The 18,053-nt window shown below is 35.0% G+C and overlaps 1 protein-coding gene across 13 annotated transcripts in view; it reads right to left on the reverse strand.

Annotated features, from left to right (window-relative positions):
• Positions 1 to 18,053, reverse strand: part of IBTK (inhibitor of Bruton tyrosine kinase) — a 60,183-nt gene that overhangs the window by 18,940 nt on the left and 23,190 nt on the right. For 12 of the 13 annotated variants that reach the window (XR_012628056.1, XR_012628057.1, XR_012628055.1 and 9 more), the window contains 15 exons: positions 17,606 to 17,783; positions 15,960 to 16,137; positions 14,521 to 15,117; positions 13,099 to 13,185; positions 12,061 to 12,143; positions 11,907 to 11,944; positions 10,051 to 10,147; positions 9,579 to 9,680; positions 8,497 to 8,614; positions 6,819 to 6,879; positions 5,967 to 6,094; positions 4,056 to 4,168; positions 3,259 to 3,407; positions 2,448 to 2,611; positions 476 to 568 (listed from right to left, as the gene is read on the reverse strand). Coding sequence is in view for 10 of the 13 variants with exons in the window: in XM_074861934.1 (XP_074718035.1) it covers positions 476 to 568; positions 2,448 to 2,611; positions 3,259 to 3,407; positions 4,056 to 4,168; positions 5,967 to 6,094; positions 6,819 to 6,879; positions 8,497 to 8,614; positions 9,579 to 9,680; positions 10,051 to 10,147; positions 11,907 to 11,944; positions 12,061 to 12,143; positions 13,099 to 13,185; positions 14,521 to 15,117; positions 15,960 to 16,137; positions 17,606 to 17,783 (2,186 nt within the window). In the remaining 3 variants the exon portion in view is untranslated. The remainder of the gene's footprint in view (positions 1 to 475; positions 569 to 2,447; positions 2,612 to 3,258; positions 3,408 to 4,055; positions 4,169 to 5,966; positions 6,095 to 6,818; positions 6,880 to 8,496; positions 8,615 to 9,578; positions 9,681 to 10,050; positions 10,148 to 11,906; positions 11,945 to 12,060; positions 12,144 to 13,098; positions 13,186 to 14,520; positions 15,118 to 15,959; positions 16,138 to 17,605; positions 17,784 to 18,053) is intronic. The other variant, XM_074861930.1, reaches the window with a different exon arrangement.

Below are 18,053 nucleotides of genomic sequence, written 5' to 3' on the forward strand. Positions count from 1 at the left end.
CCACCCTTGCTTCTGTCTGAGGAAGAATTGTCAATATCAACACATGGGTGCTGGGGATGGTCAGAGAATGTGAGACAAGAAATAAACTTCAGGATCAATTACAGTACTGGTCCACAAGTAATTTCCAAGGTGCTAGCGTCAATAATTAATTCTTTTTGGCTGAAAATAGGAAAATTCAGCACAGCAGGCCACTGATTTAAGATACTAGTTTACTAGCTCTTTCTTCCACATTTCAACAGCTAAGACATGCTTTTGCAGTAGTAGACCAAACAAGACTACAGTAAAATAAAGGGATAAACTTTGTATGCTCACAGAAAAACACCATAATGAACTGCAGTAAACAAAGCGTTCAAAAACAAATAGGACAACTTTTCTCCTGCTTTTTTTAAACTCTGAACTGCCTGAACCACTAAGTAAATTCATAATAGCCTGGTTTATCACACTTTTCTTTTATAGATTTTGGTTTTTTACCAACCCTGAATTTGCCTTTGGCATGGTTCCACTTTTCTGCATACTTTCTTCAATTTCCATGATGGTTCTTAGATCCATAGCAGGAGGGCTGGCAGGGCTAAATGAAAAATAAAAAGTTACCTTACAAGGCACTCATTTTTACTTACATTCCACAGTTCCAGCCTTCACTGAAATCCTCTAAATCATATATAAGATTGGTAACCGGATGTATAATTTATGTCTGTTTCCTCAATTATGGCAAACCTCAAATAGAATGTTTCTGACAAAACTTTTATAAATATATACATATTTAAGAGCACACTATAAAAATACTTTCAAGACTCATTATGCTATGAAACAAAAAGATGTGAACTATGATTACTTTAAAAAAATTAGATACCTAAATCCAGGATACTTATTTAGTAGTCAACTGCTCATGCTAAGTATTGGAGAGGCACTGCTCACAGCTCTTTCATGAAGGCTGAATGAGATCTTTCTTTGAAGAACAGGATTAAAATTATTTCACATGGCAAACAGAACACTCTTTGCAAAGTTAGAGCTTTGTACAAACAGCAGTCACATTCTCAAGCTTTAGGAATCAGTTTCTTTTTCATTAAATTTGAAACTTCCTAGTTTAAAACTAGTTTAAACTTCCTAGATCTAATTTTAAACTTCCACAGAAATCCAGACATTTAAAAGCTTTACATGAAACTATAAATTAAAATCTGTGTACTTAAAGGCATTTGTAAACCAAGCTGTGTTACAACTAGATTCCACAACAAGCTTTGAATAAAATAAAAGCAGCAATCCCTCTCTCTCTCCCTGCATAAACCCAACTGCCATAGACTAACTAGTGAATTAACTGATCACTGGGAGGTCACACCAAACCCTGTTGTCACTGCTCCTCCACAGCAGTTCAATCAAATACACTATAGTATTAATCCTTTACACATTCTACACCACTGCATTGCCTGCTTTTTCTTGAAATCATACCAGCAATACCAGGAAAAGTGAAGAAAGAGTACAAAGGAAACCCACACAGGCACAGTGACATTACAACAAAGTCCTATGGTTTTATTTGTTCCCCTTCCATGCAGTCTAAAAAACATTCAAAAAGAACTCTTAAGATAGCAGACGAAAGTGGAGCTTCTTACAACCAATCTAAAGACCGAAGAGTTGGCTGTGGCATGTGTTACCCTCTCTGCATAGAGGGTAAATACACAAATTCTTCCACAAATACATAGCAAGACAAAACACAGATGGACCCTGCTCACCAAACAATATACTTCAGAGCTACAACTTCTAATTTCTGCAGCTGTATCACCTGTATTAACAAAGCCCACCAGTGACAAACCAACAGAGCCTGGGAACACTGTAGGAAATTATCACTATATGACTCCCTAAATCCTTAAACTCTTCTCTATTCAACCTTTATTGACAACCATCGAAGACAGGACATCAGGCAAGACAGACCTTCAATCTATCACAGTACTGCTCCTTTTTCATATGCAGATACTGCTACAGATAAAAATTAATAATCAATTTTTTATCACTGTATCAGTTAAACCTGTGGTGCTGATTTTCAGACTGTTTAAATCTAAAGGCATGCCTTAAAAATGTCAAAGTACAATGGTGCTTCTAATGGCTTCAAGCATAGTCTTATTCTACAAAAAACTGCCAAGCATTTTACAAAGTATTAACCAAGCAGGCTTTTAAGAAAGATATTAGAAATCCAGACTAGTAGCACTTAAGAGCAAAAATATAATTTTTTTTTTTTTAAAAAAAAAATGTATCTAGCAATTGCTTTTCCCAAAGAATAATTAAAAAACATACCAGTTAATAAAACTACCAAAATCTTTAATTCACGTGTCACATAATGTATGATCATTTGGAAGAGCAGATAGCTATTTTTAGTTTGAATAGAAGATTATTAGCATTCACTACCAAGTGTAGAGCTGTGATTGTAACTTAGGTAGGCACCACAACTATTACTGCACCTGAAACTGGTTGCTACCCAATTGGGAGAGCTTGCAGAGCTGGTTTTGGCACTGGGAATGGACTGTGGAGTAGACTGTGTCAATGCTGATGATCCCTTGTACAACTTCACCTCCTTGTTAGGTTGAGTGGGTTTCGTACCCTGACTGCACACTTTGTCCTTCATCTAAAAAACAGACAGAAAAATGTTCAATAAATATTCTCACATTTTTCCATTTAGTAAACAGTGATGCTACAAACAACCTGAATGACATGTATAAGTGAAAAGATTTTAAAGGATACCTCAAAAATAGGAATAACATACTGAATACCTGATGAGTCTGCTATTTGTACCTTTTTTTTCTTTCCCACTTCACACTTCACTTTGAATCATTTAAGTCCAAATATGTATCAGTTATGTCTCAGTTATCCTGGACCACACTTCTGTCCAACTACAGAGTCGAAGAACAGCAGGACTATCCTGGAGATTTTGGCTTCTGTTTTTGTTTTTTCGGCTTCTGAACTTCAGATTTACTTTGAATTTTAAATGAAGTAGATAAAGACTCTACATAATTGCTCTTTTCATTTGAAATTCTCTGAACACTACAGCATATAAAAATTCTTATTACAGTACCACACGAATAAATTACCCTTAGAGATTTAATAAGAAATACTCATTTTTATTTGCTTTATCAGACAAACAGTAACTATTTAAAGTTGTCTACTCCATTTTAAGGACAACAGCTTCTCAGAAACACTCCAAAATATAAACTCTGCTTTTGATGGACTAGATAAATGCAAACAAATAAATTGCTAGGAACAAAGAAATCCAACCTCAGTCCTCTCTTGATGAAATCCTTTTGTGAAGTCAGGGGACTGCAAGTCTCTGGGGCTACCCACCCCTGCATAACTACCTTCAGAGTCAGATGTTGAGTGTTCTGGAAGTGACTCTACAGAGTTAGTTTTATCCAGCTTCACTGAGCCTAAGAAATAAGAAAAGAGAGCGGAATTATTAAATCATGAGAGCTGGACTAAACAACACTTAAAAAAATCCCAAAGTTATTCACTCCGTATGATGACTGCAAAATAACCAGAAGTTTACCTAGTCCAGTATACTAGAGTGTAGTAAGTATAAACAAAGTTAAGACTATCTTAAATATTTTTTCAGAGTAAGATTAGTCTCAGTTTTCTTCCTCTGTCTCACAGTTTTAGGAAGTAACACTGGCACTTTTCTGTTGAAAATGAAAGCTTCTACCATCTTTTCAATAAACAATGACTAATTTATTTTTTATATTCCAGAAAAAAGAAAAAAACCCACACACACTAGCAGAAATGTTCCACTTATTAAAACCACATGGGAGAGTGACCATTAACTTTATTTGATAAAATACTTACTTTTACAGAATCTGAACTTTGCACACCAGCTTAATATGACAAGCATCCTTTCAAACAAAACTTAAGGATTCACCATTCAAATTCAGCTATGGTATTCACTACAAAAAAAGGTACATTCACTAGGAAAGAAGTAAACTTTGCAAGATTTCCTTACTGAAGTATAGAAAGCACACTGCATTGCACATTTAACTTTATGTTCTGTTTTTATACCCGAAAGGAACCTCTTTCTCACTGACCTGCAGAGGCTGGACTCTGAATAATATCTGATAAATTATATCCTCCAGAGCTGTCAGACCGCTTTCGTGGCTTCTTTTTTGCCTTAGTTTTTGCTCTTTTGAAAAGGGCTTCCCTATTACAAAAAAAACAAAAAGAAAAACAAAAACCACAACAAAACCAAAAACAAAACCCAAGATGGATTAAAGCCAAAGAAATTGTGCCTCAGAACTATCAGGGTCAGTGTCAAGACTTTCAGTCAGGAGCAGTTACACTTTAAGCAGCAATACCTGGTCCCACCAGCTGTCACTAACTGCTTGTTCCTGCTCTGCTTATTCACTGGCACAACTATTTAGTATTCGATTTGGAGGAAAAAAAAAATAATCCAGGAGGAAGAGAAAAAAATCTTTCCAATCTAGATCTAGTCTCTGGTCTAGTATGCTGCACAAGGACTTCTATTGAGACAGTGAAAGATACAGAAGCTGCACAGGCTGGCACTGCCACCTAGGTCAGACTAAACCTGCTACACATTGCAGCAACTGACACAACATCCAAGTCTCCACTTTCTTTCTCCTCGAATTTCTCCTTGGTTTCTCCTAAATTAGTGAAGTTCAATAAACTCCACAGTTGGTTTCATTTTTCACCCACACAAATATTGCCACCAAGATAACACTACTTCTACAATAAAGCAGGTATACGGTCACATTACCAAAATGTCTCATGTTCCTATATATGATATTAGGAAGCGTGGAATCAAATAAAAGGCATCTTTCATTTTAGCAAAACTATGAAAAATTCAGAATTCTATGAATCACAGCTACAGTAACCTTATTTCAAAAAGCTTCTTTGAGAAGCACTTATTCATTCCTGCATCAATACCGTAACCTTAAAATCCTTGGGTGTTTTTTTAATCCTGGATTGCTCTGTTCCCTAAAGGCTAGCATCTAGCCTTTAAAAACACTGAAAGGCTTGAAGTCTAATACAAAGCAGCCTCTCAGTTCCCTTGACCTGCTAGTCCTTGTCTGTACTAGTTCACATAACTTTTCTTGACACAAGTGGTCAGAACCTTACACAACACCCCAAGCGAGGTCTCGTCTGCACAGTGACATCATATTTCACTATTTGGAAGCACGTTACCAAGTCATCCTATCAAGTTAACTTTTCATAGTCGTGATGTCATAGTCAATTTCTCCAGTTTAAAAACTGTACCAAAGAAAAGCAGTTTTAATTTTATTATTTCTCGTCAGAGAAAAGCAGCATATTAATATATTAAATTAGTCTGGTAAGACTTTACTGATTCTATTGCTCTTACTTCTACGTCTTCAGAACAAATGTTCAAAGACAGAATACCAGAAGTCCACAAAAACACTGAGGCCAAACCACCTGATCTACAGTTGTTTGGATCATATTTTCTACCACTTCTTAAACACAGGTCACTAGTTTTGTTATTCTACAGACAGTGAGTAGCCACTTTAAACTGACAGATTAAAAACTCATGCTACAATACTTCATATTTCACATAACAGTTCTGTTAATATTAAGAAGTGTAGATTATCCAAACAGATCTGTATTAAAGTCTGGGTTTTTTTCTCTTTTGATTTCTCCTAATTCCGTGAAGCTCGGTGAACCCCACAGTTTGTCTCACACATACACAGATACTCTCACCACATGCACAACTCCTAAACATTACTGTGAATGCTTGTTCTGCTACCTTTACTCACATGCTACTTATAAATCAAAAAAAGTGCTCCACTGCAGTTCTGTAACATTTTAAAATACTTAAGGAAACTGAGAAGGGTCTTTGAAACCTCCTTTTCTCCTATTTCTTAATATTTCAATCCTGAACCCAAAGGGAGTCAAGCACCATCCAAAGGGGGAAAAATACCATATACAGCTCACCTAGTTAAAAGTGTTGATGAAAAATAAATACTTACTGAGAATTTTGTTCTGTATTCATTTCTTCCCTTAAAAAGACAAAGTTCTCTCCATCTTCAGGCTCAAAACAACTTATGTCAGGTCCATCTGGATATGGAGTAATTACTCTCCTGACCATAGCTGGAATCTGTAGTTGTAAAAGCTGTTATACTAAGTTTCTCTCAAGTTGTATGCTAGCAAATATATGATCTCTTTTAAATGACAGTTTTAGTCCTTTTACAACACTTCTACAGATCAAGTAATTAATTTTTTAACCAGCTTATAAACTTAAGTTACACCTTTAAGCAAAACAAACAGGAGAATTATTTTAAAGTGACAGACTCAATGCATGTTTTAGCTACCTGTAGCTCGTGACAAAAAAATGCTTCAAGGTTTTGCAAACATTCATCTTTTACAGTTAAAGAATAGTGGATTATAATGTGCCTTGGTTTTCCCCTTTGCATTAAAGTTCAGCTTTAACATTATTTTTCTTACAGCTTTTAAGACCTATATGATCACCCTGAATGTTACACTGGAGAAGTCTAAATAGCTTTCTTCTCCTTGCTTCTAAGTAACACATGCTCTTTTCCATAGGTTTTGCTTATGCTTTATCATGCAACAATTGTTAATTACAGAACATTAATAAGTTTAATGTGTACAATTAATTAAAGGACACAATACTATTGCAGCAGTGGCTAGTGAATAATGAAATATGAGATCCAGGAGAGTGATAATAGCAGCAGCTAACCTTAGCTTTTGAGTCAGATGTTCCATATTCAGCCTGTCATCTACAGACCCTGAAGGAATGTATTTATTACTCATCTGTTCTCATTTTAAACCTAATCAGCTTACACTTACGTTGTACAACTTACCATTTTCCTGTAATAAACAGAAAGATCCTTTACAACTTCATCACTTAAGACATCCAGAGTCCTAAAAAAATAAATACAAATTTATCATACCATCTTAAAAAAAAAAAAAGAAAAATCAGATTAATTAAAAATTCCAATTAATATTTTAGATGAATCTCACCTACAGCCATTATTACCTATTCATGGTGGTCACAGAGTCAGAAGGAAGAAAATGAACACAAAATGTAAACTAGCCAATGCCCTTGTAAGGCAGGATTAAACCCACAACCCTTCCAGGTAGCCTACCCTTACTTAAGGCCACAGCCAATACAGACCTATATAGTTAAGTTACCACGAACTGGTCATTACTTTACTTATTTTGGCATACTTTCAAATATTATTGACATGTATCTAATACTCCAAGTCTATGCAAATTCTTCTATAAAATTCAGCCACAACATCCCTTGACATTTATGCCAAAAAAGTAATACTACAGCAACAAACCTTTACTCAGAACTGTCTTGCCCACATGAGCAGCTCTCCTTGTGCAAAGCTGTCATGACTAAGTTCTCTCTCAGGTGTCTCAGATTAAAAGTCTTGCTACCCAGTAGTCAGACTTCCACATTTTCAGACTTTCACTAAAATGCAGACACAGTCTTAACTGTAGTAAGAATGTTGCACATCTTCTCCAGGTTTAACGTTATACAAATCTGAATTCACAATAATACTTAAGACAATGTTATTAGATTTCTACTCTTCTCTCCAAAATCAAAGGTTAAAATGTTTATGCTTTATGAAGATGTGGAGAGAAAAACTGGTAATATGAATAAATTCCTGTATCTGATACAAGAAAGTTTGTGTGACATAGCAATGCAGTACTGCATTCTGAAATGGTTCAGATCTCCAAGAACTTCTATAGGTAAAAGCAAGCATGACAAAAAGGCTAGGAATGGACAGAGTGAACCAGTAATAGAGACATGGGGTTTTGGGTTGGTTGGGTTTTTTTGTTTGGCGGGGGAGGTTAAGTCTTTGATAGAAAATAAGTTCAGTCAGTGCTGATAAGGCTTGCTCTGAGAAGTTGATATGTACTCTGGAAGCAACTTGAAGCCCTGTCCGAAAGCACCAAGAAAAGGAACGCCAGAGCACACCTTCCACTTCTTAGAAGTGGAATCTGTGCTGAATCACTGTGGAAAGCAAGGGTAATTAATTAATTTGTTCAGTCCTCACTGCAGACAGTTAAAACAAAGAGACTACCAGAAGGCAGGCCCACCCTCGTTGGAAAATGCACCAGCTATAACAACCCTACTTAAAATAAATTCACTTTACATAGCAACTATCACGTTAAAAAAAAACCAAAAACAAAACAACAAACCAAACAACAGAAAAACCACAGCACTTTTATGCATCTTCAAAATCAATTTTAAAAACCTGAACAAGATTAGGCCTAATGTCAAAGCCCACTGAAGTCAAAAGAGGTTTTGTGACATAGGGTTTCATACTATAGAACTGGTACAATAAGTACAGATATTTAACTAGTTTCTCTCTCCCTGTCTGGCAAAAATGAGTCTCCCTTTAAACTAGTCGCATTCAATTGTATTTTAACATTTAACTACTACTATTAGTTCTTCCAAGCCTTTTGACTTTTTGGGATGTCTGAATTTAACAGCTAGTACATGAATACATTTGCATTCCTCCTTACCTTGCTTCAAGCAAAGCTGCCATATTGAGTCCTATGAACTGCAAGCAGGACAGTTTTAACTGTTCAGCATTATACATGGCTGAGAACTCCAACAGCTCGGCAGCATTCTTTAAAGTAACTGCAAAGAAGAAACACAACAAACTAAATTGGATAATGTGCTACAATATCACGCAGCAGTTTTTAAGACTTATTGCACAGCGTGATCTAGTTACTGAAACATATAATATACGTTTCCATTCCTAGAAAAAATGCTAATGCTCAAATGCCCATAAACTACAACAAGCTCCACATAACTTTGTAGCAGCTTGAACGCAATGGTTGCTTCACAAAAATAGAAGGGCCCTACCTACAATCAGTTTCAATATATTGAAACTCATCAGCCCAAAATAAAGGGGAAAAAGAAAGTTAAAGATAGCAAGTTTCATATGCAGCATAAACAGTTCTTAGAGATCCAAATGTTCCTTTAGCAGGGAGAAAGGAAAAAAAGGGAGGTGAAGGGTTAGTGGGAAGAGATATTAAAAACATGTAAGTCACTAAGAAATGCCAAGCAAGAATTGTATGCCGGCTTCTTCTATCAAGCTAAGCAACAACACCTAAGTGTTTTTGAGAAGAGACAGATCTTCATAGCCATACAGAAACAACATTGTGTCAAACAAACAACAGAAGAACTAGCAGAACTTAATACAAGTACAGAAATAGAAACAGAATTCATTTTATCATGTTGTAAAGACAAGAGTTTGAATTCAATGAAACGAAGGTTTTATAAAAGTTTGGGTTATTTGTTGCCGTGGTTTGGGGGTGGGGTTTTTTTTGCTTTTTGCTTTTTTAACTTTTTTTTCTTCTATAAAAGAGCTTGAGATGAAGACAACAACGCATAAGGAATGGAAGATTATGCTAACCTAGAGTATCATCCAGACTAAAGAAGCAATTGTTAACAGATAGGCAATGAACAGAAAAAGGTCATCAGAGCAAAGGAATATACACAAATAATTCTGTGCTGAAACAGGCAAGAACACTAATCCTTTCTAAAGAAAGGATTTTTTTATTCTCTAACCCTTTATAATACAAGTGGAAGAACTCACGTCTTTCTGCAATGGCTACTTCACAGATTTCTTTGAGTCTGGATATAAGAAGTTGGTCTGCTACCACAAGAACATTACATATGAATTCCACATTTTGAGAATCTGAAAAACAAAGCATCACGTAAACACTCTGGGCAAGTCAAAAGCAACTATAACACATAGAGCTTCAATGAGACTTACCAAAGGACAAATGTAATGGCTTTGCAAATTTTGATGGGATTTTCACAGCACAAACAGTCATTTTTTTTAAGCAAGAGAAGGAAGGAAAAGGAAAACTGCAGCTTGGCAAACTAAAGAAAAGGTACAAAAAGGCCCGGGGTACAGCTATCACCTCAAAACCTAAAGCAAGACTCACAAAAATTTACATTTTCTGCATAAAACTTCAACACAAACATATTAAGTATTGAATTTCTATCTTAAAAATATAAAAATTGCAGGAGCTACAGCTGAGTTGAAAATTTATCAATGGCACCTTTTATTGCAAGAGCTTCATCTGTGTACAGGTAATCTACAATTATCTGTAGTATGTCAGAATGGATTGGCATTTCCAGAGCTGAACAACAGGAAGCCTAAAACGCAAAAGGATTAAAAAAAACAACAAAATGAGTAAAAGAAGCTGACTACTTGGAATAAAATACAAAATTAAAACAGCAATTATATTTAGCAAATGACTCAGACTGACGGTCACATTTTCAAAGTTAAACAATTAAGCATCTGCACAAAATCTGTTCAAGTTCTTCAATTAAGAATTGATTGTAGTAGAGCAATTAAAATCTGCTCAAACTTCTGAATAAATATCCATGAAACAGCTCAGTGTTTCATCAGTTTGAGCATCTCCTCTAACAATCCTCCTTGATTATATTATTTTGCCCACAGTTGTCTAAAAGTGGAAATAATAGGAATCCCCTATGCAAGTACTGAACTGCTTTTCTTTCAAGGTAAAAGATCCAGTGAAATCACAAGTTCCCATGCAAGAATAAAATTAAATTAGCCACTACGTCCCTCAGAAAACAAGGTCCTCAGCAAACCCTCCATTTGAAGAACCATCTTAACTATTAACACAAAGCTTTTGTATGAGCAAACGTTAGCCATTAAATCATGTAATTGTCATCATTCAAGTTTATGCAACATCACTGCTTAACAACTTTGATTTATTTCAGGTGGTACTGAAACAAAGCTTTATACTAGAAGATTTTTCTTGCTTTAGAACATGCTACTGGTATTGACATATTTCCCATCTGAGGGTTAAAAACCTATTATTACAGACATTAAGATTGTTATACAACATCTAGAGCACATGACCCACAAAATACTTATGAATTTAGTACGATTTAGATTTACTTACAAAATAATAGATAACTTACGAACTACATATAACTGATATAGAACTCAATTATACAAATGGACATTCGACACTTAAAAAAAACCCATAAATCAATCACTTGTCTCACACCATTTCAGATATGTTTCCTCAGGGCCAACTGAGGAAAAGCAGTACAGTAACAGAGGACAGGTGAAGTTCTGTTAAGCTACAAGAAAACTGCCAGTACTTTGCCAGGTTCTTAGATTTACACATTGCTAAAAAGCTCTAAAGTTGAGAAAACTCTTGAACACTGCTTCAGCTTTCAGCCTCTGAAAAATGCTTCTCCATTTACACCTTTCCTCTCTTTCAACAAGCATTATCAATAGTATTTAGATACTTAAACAGAGGCATTTAGCGAAATTACAATGTCCAGGAACAACCAGGGCATTGATACACAGCTAGCAAACAGGAACCAAGACAAATAAAAGATCTATACCTTTTGAATCAGCAGCTGATGATTAAGTGGAATAGTCCCTGATAAACTCTATTTCATTAACAGTAAAAGTCAACTAGAGATTCCACACATTGACTCTCAGTTCTGCTGTATCTTTCATGCAGTACATATGAAAAGCTATTCCATACTGCATACTATTTAAATTGTAAGATCTTTTATAGAAAGAAAATGAAAATTCATCCAAAGCAGCATCCCACAGGAACAGTCCAGCAGCTTTTATAAATCCATGAACTAACTCAAGATAAACCTCTAAAACAAAAGTAATACTTTAGTTTCCTTTGATATACATTATTACATTTATTACTCTCATTTAATACACAATCTCAATAGTACAAATACAGAGTAGCCAAAAACGTGGGGTTTTTTGTTTGTTTCTTGCAAACAGGATCCAAGACTCCAGCCTTTCCTCTTCCCCAGTATTTAGGATATGTTATTCTAGGAAAAACTGGAAAGCTGTCACTTATTTGATGCAACAAAACACACCACCACACATGTTTATTGGCAAGCTTACCTCAATCCATGAGCTGCTTAACATGCTGTGAAAATAATCTGTAAAGAAAGGCATTTCAGTTCAAAATGCAATAAAATTTCAGTTAAAAAAAAGACAACACTACTTATATTTTATATATACATATATATATATATATAAAAATACACACACATACCAAGTCTTGCACAAAGTACACATTTATGACACGGGAATTCCTTTCCATCTAAAGATTTCAGGGTCACATCGCAGAGGTACGAACTAGAAGATATTTAATAGGATCAGAACTGTGACTATTCCGAAGAGCTACAAGTTGTAAACTCTACAAATAAATGCTTACTTTGGCAAGTTAGGATTTATCCTTCAAAATAAAACACACATGAACTTTAATAATATCATATAATATGAACCCAGAAGTACAGGCATGATAGTTTCAAGAGAGAAATTTTTTTATCCAAATTTGAACTCTCAAAATTCCATCTGAAGTATTTCCTTCAAAACACAGTCAATTACTGTTTCAAAACTGCTATGACCAAATAAATTAATTATGGCTAATTTTAGTCAATCTTAAATGGTCTATGTCATTAGTAATTTCTTTTCTATTAGTAGCTTCTATAAGCTTTGGCAATGCATTTTAAGAATAAACTAATCCAAATTCTGTGAAAAAGCTACTTTTATGCAATGTAGCTTTTACTATGTAAGTAGACTATTCAAGCCTTTGGGTATAAATAACCCAATCACCCAATGGAATTAAAAAAACAAACATCACTTTGATAAAAGCATAAGGAATTTTTCTATTGAAAGATATTCCAGAGATTTTCTTAATTACAAAAAATATTATATTTTTGCTTATTTCCAATCCATGTAGTCTTACTGTCACAGCAAGTGTATTTGCAAAAGTCAAACTGCTTTAGACTGGATTACCCACATTTCTCCTGGCATTATTATTCTATGACACAGTTAATCTGCAGAACACATTAATGTACAGCAAAAAGAAGCAAAAATATACCATACATAATCTATCCCAGATTACTAACTCATAGATTAGTCTATCCGCATCTACAGAGAACTTCCAAACATGAGTTACTGTGAAAGAGACAAGTGTACACCAGAAGTTAAAATACAACTGATCAACCTTAGCCTACACTCAACAGATAAAGAGATGACATAAAAGGAAGACAGCGGGGGTAGGGAAAGCTTGATATAAAAAGTTTACCATTTCTTCTGATTTAACTTTGGTTTGTTCCCATTCTTCTTGTTGACAACATTAATTTTTCCATTTTCTAACCTGACTCCATCCAACCTGCAAATCATTAACGTTAGAAGTAAGTAACACAATTAGCATAGAGTTCAAACCATTAAGAACAGTTTCACGAAGTAATGCACTTCAGTGGGCTCATATTGTGAATATGAAAAAGGATCAAAATCATTCATCACAGAAAACTAGAAAGGGCCAGTTGTTACTTGAAAGTCTTTGCTGCAGATGTAAAATGTAACTGACATTATTTCCACATCTTAGTTATCTTATTTATTATCTTAGATGAAAGCTATACTGCTATAGTTAAGGCCAAAGTCCAACACCACTGGGTCAAAAATCTAGGAGTTATATATACTGCTACTGGTCAGTTATCTGAGCAAAGATAGTGGTTTGGAAGAGCTGCATACTTCAGCACAGGCTTCTTTAGCACCCTAATTCATCAAGGAGGCTTTTGAATGGGATAGTAAAGACACAGGAGTGCTGCTGGTGGATTACAAAGCAATACACTTTCAAAGAGAAAGTGCCCTAACATGGAAATTTTACTTGGGAATTCAGTTTTAGCAGCAGCTTCACATCTTTGCTGATTAATTATAGTGTTTGCAAAAAATACAGTGAAGAAAACTGCCCTGCAAAAGCTCATTCCCTCCTTTGAAAGGAAAAGGGAAATGCAAGGAAAAAAACCAAACAACTGAGTAATACAGTGCTACAGAGACATTTGGTCTCAATTCCATTAGTTTCACCATGTAACATTGAAAATGCATCAGTTAAACAAGAATTTAGCTTCGCTTTGTGTTGTATGCTAAATATGTTCACTGTCTATGGAAAAACTAGAAGAATTTCTATGCTGTGGTCTGTAGTCATCAATCCAAAACTCAATTAGACTAGCTCTCTGTAACAAAGCAAGTACTGATGTTTTATAACAGTCATTCTGGTAAGTCAGATGATTTGCATTAGATGTCAAGTCTCAGAGAGATCATGCCTTAAAAGATACACAGGACAAGTGATTTAAATACAAATGTCCAAGAAGTTCTAGGGCACAATAAGGGTCAACAGCACATTTCCATCATATAGAAGCCTACTGAAAAATTATGCTTTAAGTACATAATCATACTTTGAAAGTCTGCTTCTGACATTATTTGAAAAGGTGATACATGTCTTCTCTTAGCGAAGAGCATCAGAACAAACTGATGTAGATTTAAAGAGATGACACGGTGGGTGCTGTAAATGTTTATAATTACGAACAATATAACAAACAAAAAAAGGCAAACGTACCAACCCCAACTAGCCTTCTACTTCAATAACAACTAAAGTTAGACCAGCTTACATAAAAACACTCCACGAAGAGCTTGCCAGGATATAAATGCACTTCCTTTCACCTACCTTCCACTTAAATTGCTGAGTCCAAACTTCTTTGCAGCACTTTGCAACATTTTTATAAGGTTAGCTTCTTCACCAGCAACTTTGCCTTTTTTAGATTTGCTCTTCTGTTTTTCATTTATAACTTGCACTTGATTATTTCTATAAATCTCAAATGCAGACTTTCCATTAACATTTTCATCAAAACTCATTTTGCTCAGGTTAGAAATTAAAGTATCTTGATATTCTTCTGATTTTCCTTTATGCAGGATTTTTGGTTTATAACCATGAGTCAAAAGATCGCAAGTATCAGTGTACATGAACTGCAGAAGGTATGCAAACAGATCTGGATGAACTTTCTCTATTACATAAATATCACATCCAACAGCATCTTCATCTTTACGGTAGATGTCTGGAGTGTCTAGCTGGTTGTCACTGGAAACAAAGAGCTTCTTGAAGAAGTCAGAGCGTACTGCCAAGATATATTTGTGCACGGGGTAAGTTCTAGTGCCAATCTGAAAAGTCACATCATGGATGCTGTCCATTTCATCTGTTTCATCTAGCAGTTTGCCAAAATCCTCTCCAAAACTTGATAATGACACACTTGGAATTTCATAGAGACTAGAACAAAATGAAATTCATCAAAAACCCCACTATTTACAAGTTCCATAAAATTTTACATAGCATGTTTAATGAAGAGGGTGAGGTTGTTTCCACTGGGTTTGTTTGGGTTATTTCTTACATTGCTGGACTCCTCAGTAATTTTTGACCTATTTTTTATAGCAAGAATGAATAATACGGTATTTAGGCAATTAAACCACATATGTAAGATATGTCTAGCTTCAGAATATCAAATATAGTATTTTGTCTTTATAATGTAGCCAGTAAATTTGTATTATCAGAACTATTTTATCTGCATCTTATTTTTTAAAACAAAAAAATGGAAATGTTTGCTGTATTTCATATTACAATTCAAGGCAATATGAAAAAAAGCTAATATTTACTTATTTATCAGATATATTCTGAACTATTATGAAAGCACAAGGAACATGGTTCAGTATTCTATTTACTCATTTTACTTGAAACATTTTTTCCAAACAAATAAAGATCCACTTTTCACTTTTATTTAAAAGCTGATTATTGGTGATTAATGAAGGGGTGAATTTCTACAGTATTTAGAGCTCAGACTGTGCCAAGAAATACATCACAAATGCTTGCCTTCAACACTTTAGATAAAACATCATCACTATCTATACTAATTATGCAAATATATAAGCTAAGGTCTTTGTGTAACTTTAATACAGTTGTTTACTAATAAGTGCTATTCTCTAGCAGCATGGATAACGATATTTACCATGACTTCTGTATGAGCCAAAAAATGGTTTTGAAAAGCAGAATGATTTCATTGCAATCACACACAAAAAAAAAGAGAAAAATTACAGCTGTTGATATTTTAAATATACCTTGTTTTAGGATCTGACTGTAAAACAGCAAAATTGCAACCATTAGGATCAGTGGCAATACTAACAGCTCGGTGGACAAAAGTAAGCTTCTGAAGTCGAATTCTTTCATACACACTGTTTGTATCATGTTCACAAGACACATCACATGAAGAATTCTGAAGGTTCGATACAAACTCTGCTAAAAAAAAAAAAGATTAAAAAAACTACAGAAAGGTCTTGCTAATTAAAATGCAACTGTTGTAACAAAAAGGCAAGATGTATGACTTCTGTAAGTCAGTTGATGAAGTCACTGAATAAGGCTAAATTATGCTGAAGATTTCAGCTTGCTTAACTGAAATGCAGGAAGATGTTTTAAGTATAAGACTTTACATTAAATATAGGAGAGTTTTTATCCAGAACTTCTTGTGGAAGTGTTTTACCACTTCTTCATATAAAGGAAAAACACTCCATCTAACATTCAATGCAACTTCTTGTGGAACGAAACGAGCTGTGCATCAGTGTACAACACAACGCTTTCTTTTCATCAGTTATAGCAGATATAATACAATTGCCTTCAGACTTCATATTATATCTGTTTAAATTGTACCCAAACTAACAAAATACTGTTGAAAAAATGTGATATTCTCTGAATGCTGGATTATTTTCTAAGAACTGGATAACTGAAAACATGCACGCCATTCGCCACATTCATTAAAACCTTTCAAAAAAGCAGCAGCTCTCATTCATTACAAATCAGTGAACTGAACTAGACATTCAACTAGCCAACAGGTCTGCATTCTGAAGTTTCCTTGAAGATACTAAAATGACAAAAAGAACAGCAACGAGCATAAGAGAGTGCTTACAGACACATACCAGGACAGAGTGAAAAGGAGATGTCTTTGGTGCCTCTGTAATGAGGAAACTATGTGACATGTAGAATAAAAGAAAGTAGCAACAGAGTAAAACTAGTATGCAACTCTGAGCAACAGAGGAAAGATCTCTGCTGTGAAAGAATGAAAAAATGGACTGATAAAACTAAATATGGAATCTCAGTATCAAAGGAGGTAGAACTGCAACATAAAGCTATAAGTTCAAATACATCCCAGGTTGGATGTAAATCCATTTTTATCCATAGTTTTAAGATCCCTACATAAACAGAGTTGACAGTTTCAATTAAAACTTTGTCCTGTAGTAGACAGGTATCTTCCTCGCAGAAAAACAATCTATGAGGACCTACTCTCAGCAATATGAGCCAAGTTAATAAGGTGGAAATTTCTCTGCACCCTGAAATTATCTCTTCCCAGATAAGAGTCTGGGAAACATGATAAGGGTACACAGACTTAGCAGTGCAAGCAAGTACATGCTCCTTCTCTTGTTCAATGCCAGTCTCTTAGGACTGGTCATCCAATATGTGTGACAAGATCATTACACTGGACCCTTGTGCTACTTCAGAAGTACTTTTCTTCCTGGAATTCTCCCCCTGAAGGTTAACTGAAGGCTGCAAAGTAAGTAAATCTTAATATTACTGAGGAAAGAGAACAGTAGTGGTCAATGCTACCAACCGTCAGCCACAACTCACCACATAATATTGTTAGACACTGTAAAGGTTCAATTAAACTTTTATATTGATTTGAAGTGCTTAAAAACATTAAGAAATCACAGCTAACCTTTCTTTTCTGAGATTTTTCTCCCTTCTTCCAGCCACTTCCCTGTAAAGGCTTCACCATCCTGTGTGACAAACATTATTTCGTTCCCATTTAAAGCAACATCGGACATGAAGACTTGCCGGCCATATACCCAACGACACTGCTTCATGGAGTTGTTAGATGACTTCCAGCAAAACACCTATAATATCATTTTTTCAGAGAAAGGGGAAATATCTTTGTATCATTTAAAAGCAGTTACATATTACACATTGCTTTTTTCAAACACAAGCAAGAACATGCCACCTCGAAGTTGCATATAAAAGAACAAAGACATTCTTCAAAACTGTATCTTGAAGTGTTATGAGCATCTCTTACAAAGAACCCCCAAGTAAAACGGGGAAAATCTATCATGATATCAAGATCCATTTGCCTATGAAGGGCATTTGAAAAGCTTCTCTGAATATTCAAA

Source organism: Strix uralensis, chromosome 3 (assembly GCF_047716275.1).
Source record: "Strix uralensis isolate ZFMK-TIS-50842 chromosome 3, bStrUra1, whole genome shotgun sequence".
Taxonomy (NCBI): Eukaryota; Metazoa; Chordata; class Aves; order Strigiformes; family Strigidae; genus Strix; species Strix uralensis.